Consider the following 20,832-nt stretch of genomic DNA (forward strand, 5'->3'; position numbering starts at 1 on the left):
GAATGACTCCAGAATCATTCGATGAAATATTAAATATTAAGTTTTTAATGTAGCCGCACTGTCAATTTTTTTTTATTTTACATGGCGCGCCCCTCCAAAATTCAAAACATTTGAAAGTATTTACAATGCACCACCAAGATTCTAAACGCATGTGTGCGTAATGAGACGGCCGTCAAACAAAAACAAATCCACGGATTTGTTGCTCGACTAGTCACGCTCTAATCGCTCATTAATATTAGTAATGGCGCTGCATCGGAGCGTCTGTAGATTCTATGAAAACGACACGTGCGTTGTCTTGGGCGCTCGGCAACTTATGATTAGTTGACCAACACATCTGGTAATAAGTGAGATATTACGAGATTGAAAAAGAACTATGAATTAATTTTATTGTGTTCAAATACTGAAATGTAATTTTATTATTTACTCTATATCTTGCATGTTTAATGTTTTCAATAAAATGAAATCTTTATTATGCATTTATAAGTAACACATTTATTTTTAGTGACTGGTTAAGACATCAAAATCATTTACAAAAATACGTAATCATCATTTATTTTTTATTATAAGAAAGTTTATAATATTATGTTACGAGCCAAGTGATAACAAAGGCATTATTCATACTGCCTGGGCATTAATAATAATATCCTCATTAATCACTTGGCCCACAACATTAATAATGAACTAAATTGATATAATTATGTTTTTGTATTATTTCAATAGCTGTGTAACTCTTGTATTTTTTATTTTTGCCTAACGGATCTTAGTCGTCCATTAATCTACATAATAATTCAATTAAGGATATTTTATTTATTATTTATTTAATAAAACATAAATCAAACAAAGTTAAATCTTATTGCGACTGTTTTGGGAGATTATTTTTACCATTTTTGACGTGACAACGTCTTATAATTCGATAGAGCCGGCTGCACGCACGAAAAAACATGACTCATGCGGCGTTACCTCGCTCTGAGGCGTTCCATGTAAGACTTGAAGTGCTTGATTATCAAATTACGTATTGAATATAACAATCTATTAAAACCTTTTTTAGTTTTACCAAAAACAATCATTGCGGTTTTACGAAAAATTAAAAACCTTTTTGTCAAACCAAATGTCACTTTAAATAATTATTAAGTATATTGACATTAATAAAACATATATTAATATATTAATTAATATTTTATTCAATCAATAAATAGGTTAAAATGAGTGTAACATTCAGTAAGAAGAAAAGAATCAAATACCATGATGTGGTTTATGCGGAGAGAGATTAGATTCCGAAGCGTGGATATTATTCGGAATTGGTTTCGAACATGATGAAAGAGGATCCTTCTAAAGAAGTGTATGCAAAAAAACGCATGAAGCTTATGTTACAGGTACTTTTATATTTATATTAATTATAACTAGCGACCCGCCCCAGCTTCGCACGGGTGCAATGCTGATACTAAATACACTACAGAAAAACTGTGAACGTTGTATATAAAAACATAGCGGCCCGCTCCGGCTTCGCACGGGTATAAAATATAATATAGCCGGGCGGCCGGCCGGCACCGCCGCAAACGCTACGTCCCACAATTTTTAAATCTGTAATATCTTCGAAAATATTCACTTAAATCTTACGGTGTAAAGGGCCATATAGATCTATATTAAATGAAAAATGTATTCGAGTTATTTAATTGGTTAAGGATTAATGCTGTATTGGTTAAAATCGCATCGAAAATAAACCATTATTTGTCGTAAAAAGTAAATCCCATCAAAAACATCCTGTAAAAAACCCAAGTCTCGCAGCTCAGTCTTTCTACCGTCAAAAGTTGTGAGATCCATGTAATACCAAGTCGGTTAATCTATTTAGTGTCTACTTGAAGGACCTTCTGTCTTAAGTTATTACATAAGTTATTATCATGCCAATATTAAAAATATTTAACGTTTTAAACAAATAGATCGACTTGGACATCGCTTGATTTGATTATTAGTATGTATCACACTACACAGCACGACGGGCCAGCGACCAACAGGAACGAGAGTTTCAATCGCGTGAGGCGCGAGAGACTAAAGAATCTAATATAATATTGTAATATTCATTTTGTTTTCATGCGATGTCCAAGTCGATCTATATCTTTAAAACGTTAAATATTTTTAATATTGGCATGATAATAACTTATGTAATAACTTAAGACAGAAGGTCCTTCAAGTAGACACTAAATAGATTAACCGACTTGGTATTACATGGATCTCACAAATTTTGACGGTAGAAAGACTGAGCTGCGAGACTTGGGTTTTTTACAGGATGTTTTTGATGGGATCTCACTTCTTTTTGTAGAGCCTTTCTTTTTGATACCATCTACTTCTAACGAATTTTGTTAAAGGTCTTATGATATTTTCTTATTTTTATATGTAGTCTTCCTCTTTTTCTTTTCCGGTACTACTTCTTGAGCTTCAGCCACAGTTTTTCTCAAAGCCCACTCCCTGTCTCTATGGGCTTTTCTCGGAGGCTTTGATGTCTCAATTTTTGACAAGTCTGGACGGTAAATACTTCTTAATCTGTTGTATTCACAAATTGATGATTCCTGCGCTTTAATACTTCCAAAGTCGACATTAGACTCAGTATTCCCATACATAGAGAATGACAAAGAATGAAATAGACACGAACCATCACCAGGTATACGGACAATCCGGTGTGGGCATGGATGGTCATTCACATACAGTATTTCCGAATCCATTGCGACTACTAGTACTGGTAGATATGCAAGATGTAAGAATACAATTAATACCTTTGGTCTCGTTATTTCGACCGACACTATTAAGTAATTATATTTGAAGACTAAGGTATTTATGTAAGTTCCTTAAAATTAACCAAACAACATCCCAATCGTAAGCGAATAATATCAGTAAACTAATGAGCAAGCCTTTTAGTCGTAAATGTAATTTATCAATCGAAATTATAAATGAAAATCGCAAACTTATAGGTTAGGTTTCGAGGCACATCCGAACAGCATGAGGGCGCTCGCACGTATGCGTGCGGCTGCCGCTCGCTCGAAGGCATTCACATTTCATTGTTCTGTCATTTTGGCGTATATTTTGCTTGTCAGTCATAGAGTAAAATAGAGGCCAGTCTGTCTGTAAGGAGGCTAGTCGCGCCAACAATTTATATATAACAGATTTAAATTATAATATATTGTTTTATTAGATTTTCGTACTTCAAGATTAATGTCCAATCATGTGTTTTTCATTACGTCGACCATTTTACAAGTAATAATGTTGTTCAGTTTCATGGGCTAAACACACCCTTACCCACCCTATACCCCCTCCCTTGCCTCATATGGTAGGTACCTATCTACACCTATTAAATTTATAACCACCACCAACCACCAACTGCATAAATAACTTTGTAATCCCATATATTTATATGGGATTACAAAGTTATTGATGCAGTTGGTGTATTTGGAAAACTGGACCGAAATTACAAAATATTTAAGTTTTCCCATGATTAAGACACTAAACTCTATATGTATTCTAAATATGAAGCTTCTAAGTCTGCTAGAAGTGCCTTGGACTTTTGATGATCGGTGAGTCAGTGAGTGACAAAATTTAGAAACTTTAACAAGTTGTCATTCTTAAACTACTGGTTCAAATTGACTGAAATTTTAAATATTCCGTGTTTATACAATGCCGGATTAGTTACTGAAGATTCAGGTTTCTTGCTTTATCCACAACCGAATTATAGGGGGTCGAAAAAGGCCCGAATTGCTTCGAGAAAAGGATGGTACGGCCATGCCGCTTTTTAGGGTTCCGTAGCCAAAATGGCAAAAACGGAACCCTTATAGTTTCGTCATGTCCGTCTGTCCGTCTGTCCGTCTGTCCGTCTGTCACAGCCGATTTACTCGGAAACTATAAGTACTACAGTGATGAAATTTGATGGGAATATGTGTTGTATGAACCGCTACAAAAATATGACACTAAATAGTAAAAAAAAGAATTGGGGGTGGGGCCCCCCATACATGTAACTGAGGGATGAAATTTTTTTTTTCGATGTACATACCCGTGTGGGGTATCAATGGAAAGGTCTTTTAAAATGATATAAAGTTTTCTAAAAAACATTTTTCTTAAAGTGAACGGTTTTTGAGATATCAGCTCTCAAAGTCGTAAAAAGTATGTCCCCCCCCCTCTATTTTTATAACTACGGGGTATAAAATTCTAAAAAAAATAGAGGTGATGCATGCTAATTAACTCTTTCAACGATTTTTGGTTTGATCAAAGTATCTCTTATAGTTTTTGAGATAGGTTGATTTAACTGTAATTTATTATATTTGCTGCTACGGAACCCTTTGTGCGCGAGCCCGACTCGCACTTGGCCGGTTTTATTTTTTGCTCGACTTGGCGGGGGCACTGCCGTGCCCCCAGATGTGTGTGACGATTTAATAGTTAGGTTTGTGCTTAGGTTAGGTTAGGTTAGGTTAGGTTAGGTTAGGTTAGCTTAGCTTTTTAAAACTAACTTGTGTGCAGTCCTCAAAAATAATTTTCATGATTATAAATTTTGATAGACATAAATTTGAACCTCAATGTAATAATAGTTAGGTTTCTGTGTGACGATTTAATAGTTAGGTTTGTGCTTAGGTAGTAGTTCAGTAGTTCCTGAGATCAGCGCGTTCAAACAAACAAACAAACTTTCAGCTTTATAATAATTATTACTATAGATTTTTTACTTCTGCGCAGGTTCGGCCCAGAAGGGCCCACCGCACAGTGCATAATATTACTTGCTCTGTGGCCAACGCTAAAAAATTTCAGCTAGTTTTATGTGGAATAATGTAACTAATTATTATTTAACCAAGCACCGAAAGTCAGCATGCCCTAGAGCGTTTAAGTTTATCAGAACTTTTAGTTGGATCGTGTTGCAATATCTTGCGATTTTGATTATTTATCTATCTTTATGCTATTAAAAACGAATTGCCAAATGCCAAGCGTAAAACTAGAGAACGGCTTGACGAATTCAGCAATTTCTTAACAATTTTGTAAAAGCACAAGTAAGTTTTTTATGGAGAGAAAACACGAAAAAGGGCAAATAAAGGGGCAAACAACATCTGCTGGGACAGCCAGTGGTTTTGATAAAACTATAACCTGTTTTGATAACCATGGATTCCACTTAGAACAGATAGGAAGCGCCATTATATGACATACTACCTACATTACGGTACACACACGGTAATTTAAACTTAGTTGGATCGAATTATAGACACATAAATAAAGATCTGTTGCATGTAAGAGCAATATAAAGCTCAAGTTTAGAAATGGGTAGTTAGTAGGTAGGTAGGCAATGATAGGTAGATACAATTTAAAAGATTGCGTCTTAGTCGCTCTCGCTCTCTCGTTAAAAATTAATAGCTCTCTTTTTTTTCACCTTAATAATTATAACGATTATGCTCTTCTATAAAATTTCAAATCATAACGGAAGGAAAGGGGGCAGTTAAATAAAAAAACAACAAACCACCACAACACACATTTATTCCCATCCTCTTCTATTTATAATTTAATTACACAACATGTATATAGAAAGAGTTTATACAATAGTATATACGCTAAACTAACCAACAATATGGTAAAAAGAATTACGAATCTCTTAATAATAGCAGTCTATTATAATGATATGTATCTTTTGCAGTTTGGAACAGCCGTACTTATATTAATATTAAGTTTTACATCAATAATAATTGGCGCACATTGTAATTTAACGTTAGGCGTTTTAACATCAATTTCGAACAAACTTTCTTATAGGCAAGACAATACATTGTTTAGAATAATAATTATCTTAGAGCAAAGATAATTATAGATGAATATATTTTTGTATTAACTATAACAAAAAAATTATAAGAAGTCGTGTCTTTAGCTCAGGTAGCTCTACAGTTCACATCGCGATCGGCGCGGTAGTATAAAGTTTATACTACCTTATTATACTATAAACGAAAGACGGTCAAAGCCTCACAATTTATTAATTGTGTCATAAAATACAATTAATTTTACAATGAAAACAATTTTAATTGTATTTTATTGTTGAGTCTGTAAAAATAATGAAATAATACATCTTATAATATAAACTTTTGCGTGTGTGATAATAATTAATATTAATATCACTTATACAATTAAATAATTATCAATGGGTAGCAGTCGATACAGGAAAAGTTTTTAATTAAAACATTTTCGAACACATTTGTGTAATCCTTATTAGCCTTCTCTGTTAATAATAAAAAAAAATCAGATCCTAAACATAAAATAACATCTAATTGTTCTTAAAGCTAGGTTTCCTTTTTAACGAGGTTTGCATTTTGTTTTAAATATTTGAAGCATATCTTTATGTCTTCCAGTGAAATAAAACATGCACTTAAAATGGAATGGCTTCCTGTTGAAATATTCAAAGAGTAAAAGCGCAGACATGCGACATTTTTGCGTACCTACACCTATGTTCCTACAGTAGGTATATAGGTATTAACTTTCCCTATCGTGTAATAATTTTTGTGGTTTTAATTAATATTTTGCAACGATTTCAAACGGACTGTTCAACGGACCTCGCTGTTTAATATTTATAATAGTTTCAGTTTATTTCAATTTTTTTTACGTCATGGTCATTATAATGCAACATAGTAAGAATACACGGTGAATTCCTTTGTCACTAGTTTCACGAAGCTCATAACAAGGAACCCTAACATGAAGAGACTATTTTCGTCCGGACGAGGGGCACAAGGGTCACGGTTCATCTGGGTCAAGTTTACTCTAGGCTCGCGTTTCATACTCAAATGCTGCATTTTAACGAAATAAACATATTTCATTTTCATAAATTTTTGTATTTTGTATGGTAAATAAAATTTTAAGTAAGACAAATTTTAAATGCTTTATTTAAATTATTACGTTGAGCAAATAAATTTCGTTTCATGTCTGAAATAGAAATCAATGCCTTCTGCATTTTTTGCTATTTATTGCAAACATTCAAAAGCAACTAGGCAGTTATCATAAATTTTAATACGAATATTTTTAGATTAGTTAGATGTTTTCTATGTCGTTTATTTATAAATTTAATAATTTAATTGAAATTATGGGTTTCCCATTGATCCTTGCTTTAAGGTCATCAAATGACATAGAATTGTAGTCACACAGCAAACACCTATCATTTCCTACTATTTACAAGTTATAAATCTACCGTCACATTTAACAGCATTAAAATAAATCACAATAATGTTAACAACTTATCCTACTATGCCAATGGGGTGTCTCAATTTTAATCACGATTTAAGCAAGTTAATTCGCCTATCTCATATTATAATAATTAAAAATAACGCACTTTTAAAATTAAACATTTCCTGTATTAGTTAACTACATCTTGAATTTTAGTACCTTTATTTAGTAGCGTGAAGCGTCTGTATGTCAGACGCAGTATGCTATTTTATACTTCCCATACTTATTTTTCACTTCCCATTCGTCATACTATATTCTAACATCCTTGCGAAAGCGAGTTATAGATGTTCACACAAATGTAACTTTAGTTGCGGAATGTTCTCTACAATTTGCAAAGCATTTTTGAAAGTTATTACAGATGAGATTCATGGTAACTTTTGGCACATTATGTAATGTTCGTGTAATTTACAAGTAAGTACCTATACCAGTTTTAAAATGGAAATTATTATAATTTTCTTGCCATATACTATCCTAAGCAATATAAAACGGTTTTCAATGGCCTTAATTTTTTACTGGATTATACATATTTAAAGTCACCCGAAGGGATATATTTTTTAAAGTGAAACTTTTATTACATCGTCTCAAACTGTTTGGTCTGTGTAGCGCATGTCGCGTGTATCGCGGCTGCCGAGTAGGTATACCTACTCGGTAGCCGACCGTAACGCGACATGCACTACACAAAGCAGTGTTCGGAACCGCTCGAACAGTTTCACTTTTACCGTGGTTTCATAAAACCACACAACATTTTTTTTTTCATTATATAATCAGCAAAATATAAGTTTTCAGTTATATTATTTAAGTTTTGAACTATGAAAGTCATGCTCTATATTTTAAACGTTAAACTTTAAAGTAATTAATTCCGTTCATCTCTTTTCATTTAATTTCTTAGAAAAAGTACCTACATTCTATAAAAGTTGAGGAGGAAAATACGCTGCAGGAGAGAAGTATAAAAGTTCTTAGTAAACTTGAACACAATTATATTTTGTTCATACCTAATAGGTAATAAGTAATAACAATAAGTTATTCATGCTAAAATCAGTCGCGCTCTTAAGCAAATAAAACGTGTAGAAATGTGTTTTGGAAGGGTATTTTGTTCTATCGTTTCTCGAACTTGGAATTTAAATTAAGTTTAAATGTTAAAAACTAATAGGTATACAAAATAAGTACACGAAAGAGAGCACACTATACACATAATAAAGGTCGAAATTATTTGTGATTTTTGGTAGTATAATTAATATCTACTGAAATAAAACATAATAATATGTAGGTATACATCAAAAAGAGGATCATGCTGAAAATCATTTTCTATTATAACTATGAGTTCCATTACACTTTTCTGATCCTTATGAACTTCTATTAGCGTTGAATGAAAACTGAGAAAACAATTAATCATCTCTCCAATAATAATTTATATACGATAAAGTTATCAGATTAAAAATAGTAGTTTCTTCCCTTCTTAGATTCTTTGTTCCCATTACTTTCCAAAGCGTTCAAGTCTCAGAAATATAAACAGAATCCAATGCTCTTAGAGTCTAAGCTTTATTTGAAGATGCTTATAAAATAACCATCAAATTGGCAAGCAAGAACAGACGGAAAACTTAGATTGACTATCAAGAATTCAAGCTATGACCATTATTGGTATTCAATATATTTTCTTAACATATTTTTTGTGGCAGAGATGAGGCCTATTTTTACATACACCACCCCTAAATCGCAATAACATGCCATTTTAGTCCCTATTATCCTATACATTAGAACTAAGATTGACGAGCTCCCTAAACATGTATAAAAACTATATATTGGACTGTGGAATGTTACACGTGTATCGTACATTCCCGCCTTTCTTGTTCCTTTCGCTGTTGGTATCTGAAATTAATAGATATTAGTTCAATTTTATAATATTTGTTCAAGTTTTTGAAAAGAAACGAGAGGGAAAAAAGACAGCTCTCTTTTCCCAACATAATTTACACAATAAACACTTTTTAAAACTCGTATCTTACTTACTTATCTATCAATGAAGATATATCAGGGGGTATTGGGGCGAAGCACCCCGAGAGCTCGCTCCCGGCCGGGCCTCCGCTGACGGACAAGAAACACTAGTCACATTAATGTAGTGTTAAAACCATTCTTTACCACTTATACAAATACATTCAGGGATATAAGCTGTATGGATAAACATAAAATAGACAAATTGTTACAAATGAGGGTAGTTAGAAATTATTGAGCAATTATAAAGCTGTGCGTGAATTACACGTCTTTTTGTGTTTTGAGGCTTACATTAAAGCTGTTTTCGTCATTTAAGATGGAAAAGGCACAGGATACAGGACCTGTAGGCGTCGTATTGAAAAATGATAAGATGGCAGTGTGATATGAACGGACAATAATTTCTGACTCTACAACTTCAAAATAAATGGTAAATATGTAATTATTATTGTAAATTAAAATCTGGGTTGTTCGAAAATTGGTGCTGTGATAAGACATTTCAAGTTAGATTTTCTGTTTTCTTCTTGTGTATGGATGTAATTGATATCTAGCAGTTTGGCATATTGATCTCCACGTTGACTTGTTGTGTGGAGCATAGAAGTGATGGGAGAATGCGGTGTATATTAGGTTTAATTGCAGGGTATGGGGTGTAAGGTGCGGGGTGTGGGGTGTGGTATGTGGTGCGGGTGCGGTGTGCGGGTGTCGGGGAGGTACCTGGTCTACCTGCTGGCGGTGCGCCGCCCGCTGCCGTACGCGCTGCCGCCGCCCGAGCCTGAACCTGTTCATCATTATTGGGCTTGGTATACTTTGTAATTTAAGGTGTAACGTTCCTCAAAAGTAACAATAAGATTGACTTTTACGAATGCTTAAGAACGGGTACTTAATATTATAGAAGTTTTCTGAACTGAATAATACTAGATTCATAACGCAGATTAATAATTATAAATTCAGTTCATAAAACAATTGTATGTTGCAAGGAAAATCTAATTAGCTTTACACAATGCCATTTTTCTTATTTCTAATAGGCTTTTATCATCTACATCTTTGTCCATCATCTGTAAGTCCCCACAACGCTGCCTTAATAAATTGTCCTACCGCCTTACCCTTAGTGGTGGTATTGGCGGCGCTGTCACTGTAGTCGTCCGAGTCGGAGCGCTCGCGCCAGGCGGGCGGCGCGGGCGGTGCGGGCGCGAGGGGCGCGGGCGCGGCCGGCGCGCGCAGCCGGTGCCGCGCCTCCACTGTACTGCACTTCGACAGGCTCGACTCGTCTGTTATACACGAAGATTATATCATCTTTGTGTACTGAGTAAAAAGCGCCATGATAAGTACTCAAACACACACATAAAATAGTGTGGGTAAGTAAAGTATTTTATAGCAGTGTACAGTGTGTGTGTGTGCAATATTCTGTGTGTTTTACTTTGCTATGTGAAGTGTACAGTATGCAATGAACAATCTGTAGTCAGTGTACCTACAGGATATATTATTGTGTTCCGTGTGCGTTGCTAGCTCACCGTATCGATAGTGATCACAAGCACGACGGCGGCGGTGCGGCGCGGGCGCGTCATCGTCGCGGCGCGCGAGCGTGCGGAACTGCAGCGAGTGTGCCGCCGCGCCGCCGAACGTTGCGTACGGACTGATCTCATACAGCTCCGCTAGTATACACATTCATAGTATTATAACATTACAGTACGAAATCAAAATCAATATACCGAATGAAAGATGAATAAAGTATTGTTTCTTGTTATCATTCTGCGAAAGTTAAACATGATGGAAAATTCGTTGTGTGAAATAAAAACAGAATGCAGTTTTATTCAGGTAAAATTACAGGATTCCTATTATAATAGTATTATATTATCTGTGGTGAATCATTAAAAGATAAGAAAAGATTTTTTATTACCTGATGAGTCATCATTGGACTTCTCGTTGCCATTGATAGACGACGATGAATATAGTTTCTGTCCCTCTCTAAGCTTTTCTCTTTCAGCCTCATTGCTTTCGCTGAGCTTCCTGTTGTCCCTTAGGTAATGGTCATTTGAGAAACAGAAAAATCTGTGAATGAGAATCGTGCGTAACTTTTATATAAAAGTATCCCACCAAAAACATTTTCATGTAAAATGTTGCCAAGACGAGCCCATATGATTCGCACTGTCAAAAAGTTATCAGATCTCATGTAGAGCCAAGCTTCTAACACTACACGCCCTAACTCTACAAGGCCTAACTTCACAAACTCTACACCTTAGTCAAAATATGTGGCTTGGCCATTTCGCTACATTCACATCGGCGTAAGGTGAAAAATTAATTCACTGTTCATTACTTTTGTGTTATACAATAGTTCTTGTAGTAACGAACGGCCAAGCCACATATTTTGACTAAGGTGTAGAGTTTGTGAAGTTAGGCCTTGTAGAGTTAGGGCGTGTAGTGTTAGAAGCTTGGCTCTACATGAGATCTGATAACTTTTTGACAGTGCGAATCATATGGGCTCGTCTTGGCAACATTTTACATGAAAATGTTTTTGGTGGGATTTCATTTCTTTTTGTAGGTTGTTTGTAACAATTTTTTTTAACAAGGAGTACCTATACATATATATATCTAGGGGAACCAAGTTTTAGATTATTAGATTAGACCTCTATAGCGTCATCAAAATTTAATTTAAAATTACAGGTCTCATACAAACTCCCATCCCCTAGTTTAAGGGGTTGGGGGATGAAAGTTACAAGTTTTATAATTTTTTTGTTGTTTATGTGCTAATACTAGCTTACATACAAAATTTCAGCTTTCTAGGACATTAGGAAATACCTTAAGAATTTTGATGATCATCAGTGAGTCAGTGACGAAATTAGCGTTTTTTAGATATAAATAAAATCTGAAGTATAAAAGCTAATGTAATTAAAACTTAATACGTTCAATAAGTCCGCTATTGACAATATATCCCGAAAATTTTGTTGATCTAGCATAATCCAAACCCAAGTTATGAGGGTTCAAAAAAACGTCGAAGCGCTTCGAGAAAAGGTAGGTAGTGCCCGTGCGCCTCGCTTGGCTCGTCTTGGCGGGGGCACTACCGTGCCCCCAGACTTATAGTCCGTTCGCGTTAAGAAAATAGTGAGTCATCAGTGCAACTACAGGATGAGGGTCTATTCACAGTGGAGAAAAAGTACAAACATTTTTTTAAACATTAAATTATTATTAATGGAAAAAAAAATGTCTTAAAATTACTTAAATCACTATTCAGTATCGCTAGATTCTTCAGTTACATTTATTATGAAATAATTTTGTTCCTTTTCGTTTTTTAGTTGCATTAAAATCACACAATTTAAAGTACTTATAAACATTGTAAATTATGCGTCTCTCTCCGCTATGGATTATTGATCCACTTTTATTCTTTCGAATTGGTGAAGTATTCATTTTCAAAATTTATTGTTGAACGAGTCACGCAAAATACACAACCGTTTTGTTCGAAGGTCAGATTTCAACTGGTCACTGTGAACTCGACTTTCTAATTTGGGGCGTGGCCAGGCCGGCGGACAACGATGACTCACTATTTTCTTAACGCGAACGGACTATAGTTAGAATAATTTTAAAATATTATGCAAGTTGAAATATTTCATGGATACGCTATTTTTATATTCAGTAGGTACAGGTCTGTAGGTACTAGTAGGTCTACTGGTTTAGAAGTAGATTTAGAATTTTAGCTCAGGGATTCATTAAAGATCTACGAAGTGTGTACGTGTGCGGTGTATTTCAGAGGTTTGTCTTTGTATAACGCCTGGCAGTATAGGTGTATGTGTGTGTGTGCACTCACTTGCGCTTAGCATGCAGCAAGCAGATTAGCGCAGCGAGCGCGGCGGCGAGCAGCGCGGCGGCGGCGGCGCACGACACGAGCACGGCGCGCACGCCGCCCGTGCGCGCGCTGCCCGCCGCGCTGCCCGGCTCCGCGCGACGCAGCGACGGAATGCGACCTGTACACACAAATACGATAGTTGTTTATGTAATTACATAATAATTTTATGCTAGAGTAGCTAGCTACTAGTTATTTTTCTGTGGCTAGAGGTATCTTAACTACTACGTTTACAACATTAATGATGTTACTGAGTATGATACGAAATCAGTCGTAGGTATACTAATGAAATATAATTTGAAAGTTAATAAAAGTGGATAATAAATTGTGTTTGTTCCAGAATTTCAATAATATAAACGAACTTACGTAGTAAAAATTGTAAATGGTATAAAAAACATTTACATTCAAAATCCTTATAGGTATTTTGAATGTAAATGTTTTTTATACCGTGTTAAATTAATTCTTCTAATGTATCGATATTCTTACAAGCACATTAAAAATTGATATTTTGACACCAACTTAAGGAATACATCTTATTCATCTATTTTTGGTTATTACTTGATGATATTAATATCACATACCGCCAGCAAGCGTGTGCGTATCTGCGAGGAGGGTGACGCGCTCGGCGCCGGCGTCGCTCCACGCCTCCACCATGAGCTCGTACCACGTTCCCGGCGCTAGCTCGCCCAGCACGTGGTTCGCGCCCGTCAGCGTCTCGCCCACCTACAATATTAATTTGTTCAATTTAGGTTATTAAATTTTTCAGTATCCACATATTTTTTTTATTAGGTACAGCGGGATATCCATTGAGTTGCCAAATGAGGCCAAAATCAATTTATTTACAAATCAACAGGAAAGCTGCTGCTGCTGCTTTTACTAACAAGCTAGTTTATATTATGTAACATCACACTACATGCAATATCAGTCAAGCTAGATGCGCTTATATTAGTCGTCGAAAAAGCAGGAATAAAAAAAAATTGTATGCTAAAATAGCTACGTTGATAGAGACCTTGATCCAATGCTCATCTCCCGCACGGCGGTAAGCGAGGCGGAAGCCAAGAATGGGGCAGCCGGCGTCGCGCCACGCGTACAGGTTCACTTTGATCGCCGTCGCGTTCATGTGCACGTGCTCCTCCGGCTTCGGTGGCTTGGGACCTGGCGCATACAATAAATATCTTGATCATCGCTATAGTGGTCGGTTGTCGAGATTCGTGGTCGTAGTCATAGGCATTAGGCACAGCCATCGTTGTAGTCTCGGTCATAGATACTAGTTCATTTACGGCCACGGCCGAACACATATCTGACTGAAATAAATATGAAAATGTTTGTAAAAAGTAATTAAAACGTAAGAAAAAAAACGTACGTCCTCCTCTAGTTGTAGCAGTGAGAACCTCACTCGGGGGACCTAACGAGATTTTGTTTTGCGCTTGAATCTTTGCGTTGTACGTGGTGCCGCATTTCAACATGTCCATCGTGTATGACGTCAGCTCGGGCGATAGTTCCACGCTGTGCCATTCTTGTTCTGATGCTTGTTTGTAATGAAGGACGTAACCTGGAATGATTTACATAAAATAAATGTTAAAAATTTGTAAAGAAAATACTATTGGATCTGCTTTTGTCGGTTAAAAATGGTACACACTTACTAATATTATAAACTAGCTTCCGCCCGCGACTCCGTCCGCGCGGATGTCGGTCTTTGCGTGGATGGTTTATTTCTCCAATAACTCTGACAATGACATCTTATAAATATCTATTGGACCCAAATACGGCTAGGCCTATAATAATACGCAACGTGTGTTCGCGGGTCTACAGAACAACGTCTATGGATAAAACCATGGACTAATAGAATCTAAAGATAAAACTGAAAAAAACTGGCCAAGTGCGAGTCGGACTCGCGCACCGAGGGTTCCGTGGTAGTAAGTTTAAAATTATTAAAAAAAGTATATTATGTGATGTAACTAAAAATTTATGGTTTTCGTAATTTTTCCTTTATCTATGCTATAAGACGTTGCTTCGTACCAAATTTCAAGATTCTGAGTTCACGGGAAGCACCCTGTAGGTTTTGATTCCCTTGCAAGTGTCGAAAATTTGCGGCATAAACGGCTGTATCTTTTGATTGCGTTTGATTAGAAGTTTGATTTTTTCACAGCTTCAAGGGACAGTAGACCTGAGTAATTGATATAAATTTCAGCTTCATACCTCCACGCGTTCCTGAGAAAAAGGGTCTTGACGGACGGACGGACGGACGGACGGACGGACAGACGGACAACAAAGTGATCCTATAAGGGTTCCGTTTTTAGGGTTCCGTAGCCAAAATGGCAAAAACGGAACCCTTATAGTTTCGTCATGTCCGTCTGTCCGTCTGTCCGTCTGTCCGTCTGTCACAGCCGATTTACTCGGAAACTATAAGTACTACAGTGATGAAATTTGATGGGAATATGTGTTGTATGAACCGCTACAAAAATATGACACTAAATAGTAAAAAAAAGAATTGGGGGTGGGGCCCCCCATACATGTAACTGAGGGATGAAATTTTTTTTTTCGATGTACATACCCGTGTGGGGTATCAATGGAAAGGTCTTTTAAAATGATATAAAGTTTTCTAAAAAACATTTTTCTTAAAGTGAACGGTTTTTGAGATATCAGCTCTCAAAGTCGTAAAAAGTATGTCCCCCCCCCCTCTATTTTTATAACTACGGGGTATAAAATTCTAAAAAAAATAGAGGTGATGCATGCTAATTAACTCTTTCAACGATTTTTGGTTTGATCAAAGTATCTCTTATAGTTTTTGAGATAGGTTGATTTAACTGTAATTTATTATATTTGCTGCTACGGAACCCTTTGTGCGCGAGCCCGACTCGCACTTGGCCGGTTTTGTTTCTTTTGAGGTACGGAACCCTAAAAATTAAGATTAATTTTTTTTCTACGTGTTTTTACAGGATAAAAAGTATCCTATTTTACGCCCAGGATAATAAGGTATAATTATACCAAGTTTCATCGAAATCGAACCGTTAGTTTTCACGTGATGTCTTCACATACAGACAGACAGACAGACAGACAGACAAAAATTTTTTTAATCACATATTTGGGTTTGGTATCGATCCAGTAACACACCCTACTATTTATTTTTTCAATATTTTCAATGTACAGAATTGTTACACAGATTGATTATATGTATAGATGTGAAAGTGTGTTTGTTTATTTTTTGAAGTGAAACTTCTTTAGACTTCATGGCAATACCGTCACCTCATGGCGTGAGCGGACTATTATGGTATCTTTGAACTTGCCAAAGAAGTTTCACTTCTAACACGTGTGCACGCACACGCTCTTTTTTGTTTGTCTTTCTTCTTTTCTCACCGAGCACGGGCGAGTCGGCGGGTGGCAGGCGCCACAGCAGGCGCACGCTGGACGCGGTGGTGTACTGCAGCGACAGCGCGGGCGCGCCGGGCGGGCCCAGCGCCCACACCACGTACACTATCGAGTCCTCGCCGATGCTGTTGTGCGCTGTGCACGTGAAGTTGCCCGATGACTGCTCGTTTACTTCTGCAAGTCACATGGTACGGATACAGAAATAGAGCAGAGAGAGAAAATTGTCCTGTTAGGTTTTCAAATCTATACTAATATTATAAAGCTGAAGAGTTTGTTTGTTTGAATGCGCTAATCTCAAAAATTACTGATCTGACTTGAAATTTTTCTTTCGGTGTTAGATAGCATATCGAGGAAGGCTATAGGCTATACAGGGTGTAATCGTTAAGTGTGCACAGGCGATTTTTCCGTAAGTATTACAGATAACACAAAACTTTAAACTGATATCGAAAGTACTTAACCTAATGAGTAAAATGGCCGTAATAAATTTTTAAAAATGAATCGAGAAATATCAAAAAAAATATCTTTAAACCCTCCCATACATTAAGTATGAAATATGAATATCCCATATACATTTAATATGAAAGATTTTAGCTTTCTTTTTCTTTTTTGGTTTTCTGCTTTAATTACTTCGCAAATTGCCACGCTTTTTCCGGACATTTTCACGCATTTTCCGGATATTTTCCGGGGATTTTCCGAGCATTTTCCGGGCATTTTCCACGCTTTTTTCGGACATTTTCACGCATTTTCCGGATATTTTCCAGATATTTTCCAGACATTATCCAGGCATATTCCAGGGATTTTCCAGGCATTTTACACGCTTTTTCCGGACATTTCCACGCATTTTCCGGATATTTTCCAGACATTTTCCAGACATTTCCCTGGCATTTTCCGGTTATTTTCCCGTTCTTCCCAGGCATTTTCCGGGAATTTCCCAGGCATTTTCCGGGCATTTTCCAAGCATTTCCCGGGGATTTTCCGGACATTTCCCTGGCATTTTCCGGGGATTTTCCACGCATTTCCCAGGCATTTTCCGGGGATTTTCCAGGCATTTTCGGGATATTTTCCGGACATTGTCACGCATTTTCCGGACATTTTCACGCATTTACCGGATATTTTCCGGACATTTTCACGCATTTTCCGGATAATTTCCAGGGATTTTCCACGGTTTTTCCGGAATTTTCCAGGCATTTTCCGGATATATTCAGGACATTTTCACGCATTTTCCGGACATTTTCCCCCATTTACCGGATATTTTCCGGACATTTTCACGCATTTTCCGGATATTTCCAGGCATTTTCCACAGTTTTTCCGGAAATTTCCACGCATTTACCGGATATTTTCCGGACATTTTCACGCATTTTCCGGATATTTTCCAGGCATTTTCCACAGTTTTTCCGGAAATTTCCACGCATTTTCCGGATGTTTTCCAGACATTTTCCGGACATTTCCCTGGCATTTTCCGGAGATTTTCCACGCATTTCCCAGACATTTTCCGGACATTTCTCAGGCATTTTCCAGGCATTTTCCAGGGATTTTCAAGGCATTTTCTACAGTTTTTCCGGTAATTTCCACGCATTTTCCGGATATTTTTCAGACATTTCTCAGGCATTTTCCGGGATTTTCCCAGGCATTTTCCGGGGATTTTCCGAGCATTTTAATGTATGGGAGGTTTAAAGATAATTTTTAGGGTTCCGTACCTCAAAAGGAATAAACGGAACCCTTATAGGATCACTTTGTTGTCCGTCTGTCAAGACCCTTTTTCTCAGGAACGCGTGGAGGTATGAAGCTGAAATTTATATGAATTACTCAAATCTACTGTCCCTTGAAGCTGTGAAAAAATCAAACTTCTAAGCCAACGCAATCAAAAGATACAGCCGTTTATGCCGCAAATTTTCGAAACTTGCAAGGGAATCAAAACCTACAGGGTGCTTCCCGTGAACTCAGAATCTTGAAATTTGGTACGAAGCAACGTCTTATAGCATAGATAAAGGAAACATTACGAAAACCATAAATTTTCAGTTACATCACATAATATATTTTTTTAAATAATTTTAAACTTATTTGTACGGAACCCTCGGTGCGCGAGTCCAACTCGCACTTGGCCGGTTTTTTTTGTTATTTCTCGATTTATTTTTAAAAATTTATTACCGCCATTTTACTCATTAGGTTAAGTACTTTCGATATCAGTTTAAAGTTTTATGTTATCTGTAATACTTACGGAAAAATCGCCTGTGCACACTTAACGATTACACCCTGTATATCATCACGCTAAGAACAACAGGAGCAGAGTAACGCGGGTGAAACCGCGAAGCGCAGCTAGTTAAAAGTAGATATACTGATCTAAGTTAAAAAAAAACATCACTCAAAACAAAGACCTCACTTCAGTCATAGAACTAACCCGACAACTTACCGCGTATATGTAGGTGTCCCTTGCGCGTGACCTGGTAGAAGTGGTGGTGCGTGACGGGGTCGAGGCGGTGCGCCCAGCGCGAGCGCGGTGCGGGCGCGCCCACGCACGAGCACGCCAGCAGCGCGCCCTCGCCCACGCGCACCGCGCGCACCCCGCCGAACGATGCTATACGCGCTGGTACTGCATTGTTAAGAATAAAAAAAAACCTATTAACGATGTAAATAAACATGCCTCAATCTTGATTTTCCGTACATATTACGATCGGTCCAATGAAATATTTTTTCTGTTTCTAGGAAAGAATATACATTAAATTTTTTTCAAAATATGTATTTTCCATGCAGTGAAAAACAAGTAAAAATGTTGAATTGCCATCAGCTTTTTTCCACAAGGAAGGCCGCTCTTTTTGAAAGAAATTACTGTGTATATCAAGTAATAACATAATATTTAATGCCTAAACTATTCGATCAGACATGATATTATGCAATCTTACTCCTAGCACTGGGTCCCTGTCCCACGACGAGCGTGGACTCCCCCTCTCCAGAGCCGGTGGTGGCGGACACCCAGAACTCGTACAGCTGGTTCTCCATCAGGTTGCGCACCTGGAACAGCAGCTCCAGCTCAGGGCTCTTCTCCGCAGCCACTGTGAAACTCGAGTGCTTTCCCAACCTGGATAATATGCACAAAACGTGTTAATAAAAACGTACCTGTCATAATTATATGGTGAAAAACCTTATATAAGAAAAATAGCTAAAGTCAAGTGAGCAACAATACCTTCAAGATGATTTTAAATTTGATATTACAATTGGAAAATTTTATAAAGCCTAGCACTGTATGTGCCAGATAAGTTGATACCCAGCGTAATTTTCTTGAAAAATTAAAAACACTTCTGATTAGCTTTCCAAATGTGTCAAATAAATTTTCATTAACTTGTGCGTGAAACGTATCGAAAAAGATGTCATAATATATTTCCATTACCAAGAATTATTGTAATTACCTGCCAGCTTCTCGATAGTAGACAGTGTAGTGTGAAATAATGCCGTTTGGATGGAGAGGTGGTAACCAGCTCACCAGGACCGAGTCACTGGAGTACGCGAGAGCTTTGATCTTTTCTGGAGCCGATGGAACTGTAACGATTAAACAATATTTACAGAGGTATGAATAGATATTAGAAAATATGTTTATAAATCACATTCACCATATACTCACTACTGGATTTCATACTTTTGCCAGTAGCTAGCTACTTTAAGTCATTTACTGAATATTTATGTAGTCAAAGTATTTTGAAAAATTTTAAAGTGGTATGATTGCTATATTTCCTCCTTAGCAAACTACTGCAAACTCACCATCTTCCTCAGTCATGCAGTACACAGGCGGGCTTCTCTTCCCATCTCCCGCACTGGTGAAGGCGAGCACTTGCACCGAGTAGTTGGTGTACTTGTGCAGCGTGTGCAGGTACGTGTCTGTTGTTGTTACCCGCTTGATTTCCGCCACATCCGCTGGAATTATGATCAATATTAAATGAGAAATTAATAAATGATAAATGTATCACAAATATAGCAATAATTTCTAAATCAGGAGTTTAGTTGAGAATTAGATTAATTAAGAATTAATTCTAATCGATCCATTATTTTCAAATATGCAACAGTTTTGATGTGTTTGTTGTGTAATCATTTTGTCCATGTGCTGTGAACGTATTAAGTGTATTATGCTGTCTACATCAGCATTCACCGACTCACCGTTGTTAGTTTTGGCTTTAGTGTATAGTCCTAGTCGTGTGTAGTGTATGTGACCAGAAGTATTCTAAGTAGATTTATTCAGTAGTGTGTGTTGTATTCACTCACCATGGTTACTAGTGAGTGGCGCGTAGATGACCTTGTACCCTTGTATGATGCCGCCGCGCAGTGCGGGTGGAGGCGCGCCCCACGACACCTTCGCGCTTGAGGACGACAGCGCAGAGCATGTCACGCGGGATGGAGCTGCCTCGGGTACTATACGACAGTATACATTATTACGATGG

General features: G+C 37.0%; 1 protein-coding gene across 1 annotated transcript in view; it reads right to left on the minus strand.

The window, feature by feature from the left end:
• Window positions 1–8,619: 8,619 nt before the first annotated feature.
• Dscam3 (Down syndrome cell adhesion molecule 3) overlaps window positions 8,620–20,832 on the minus strand; it is a 115,669-nt gene continuing 103,456 nt past the window's right edge. The window contains exons 23-38 of the mRNA XM_090102664.1: window positions 20,657–20,803; window positions 20,159–20,311; window positions 19,810–19,939; window positions 19,306–19,481; window positions 18,816–18,995; window positions 16,394–16,579; window positions 14,400–14,588; window positions 14,046–14,191; window positions 13,618–13,759; window positions 13,001–13,157; window positions 11,099–11,250; window positions 10,713–10,853; window positions 10,305–10,469; window positions 9,925–9,979; window positions 9,223–9,297; window positions 8,620–9,084 (exon numbers count right to left, since the gene is read on the minus strand). Of these exons, the coding sequence (XP_089958790.1) occupies window positions 9,033–9,084; window positions 9,223–9,297; window positions 9,925–9,979; window positions 10,305–10,469; window positions 10,713–10,853; window positions 11,099–11,250; window positions 13,001–13,157; window positions 13,618–13,759; window positions 14,046–14,191; window positions 14,400–14,588; window positions 16,394–16,579; window positions 18,816–18,995; window positions 19,306–19,481; window positions 19,810–19,939; window positions 20,159–20,311; window positions 20,657–20,803 (2,246 nt within the window). The 3' untranslated portion in view covers window positions 8,620–9,032. The remainder of the gene's footprint in view (window positions 9,085–9,222; window positions 9,298–9,924; window positions 9,980–10,304; window positions 10,470–10,712; window positions 10,854–11,098; window positions 11,251–13,000; window positions 13,158–13,617; window positions 13,760–14,045; window positions 14,192–14,399; window positions 14,589–16,393; window positions 16,580–18,815; window positions 18,996–19,305; window positions 19,482–19,809; window positions 19,940–20,158; window positions 20,312–20,656; window positions 20,804–20,832) is intronic.

This window comes from Colias eurytheme, chromosome 6 (genome assembly GCF_061535395.1).
Source record: "Colias eurytheme isolate Ceu_HAF_F1 chromosome 6, ilColEury1 Martin Lab GWU primary, whole genome shotgun sequence".
Classification (NCBI taxonomy): Eukaryota; Metazoa; Arthropoda; class Insecta; order Lepidoptera; family Pieridae; genus Colias; species Colias eurytheme.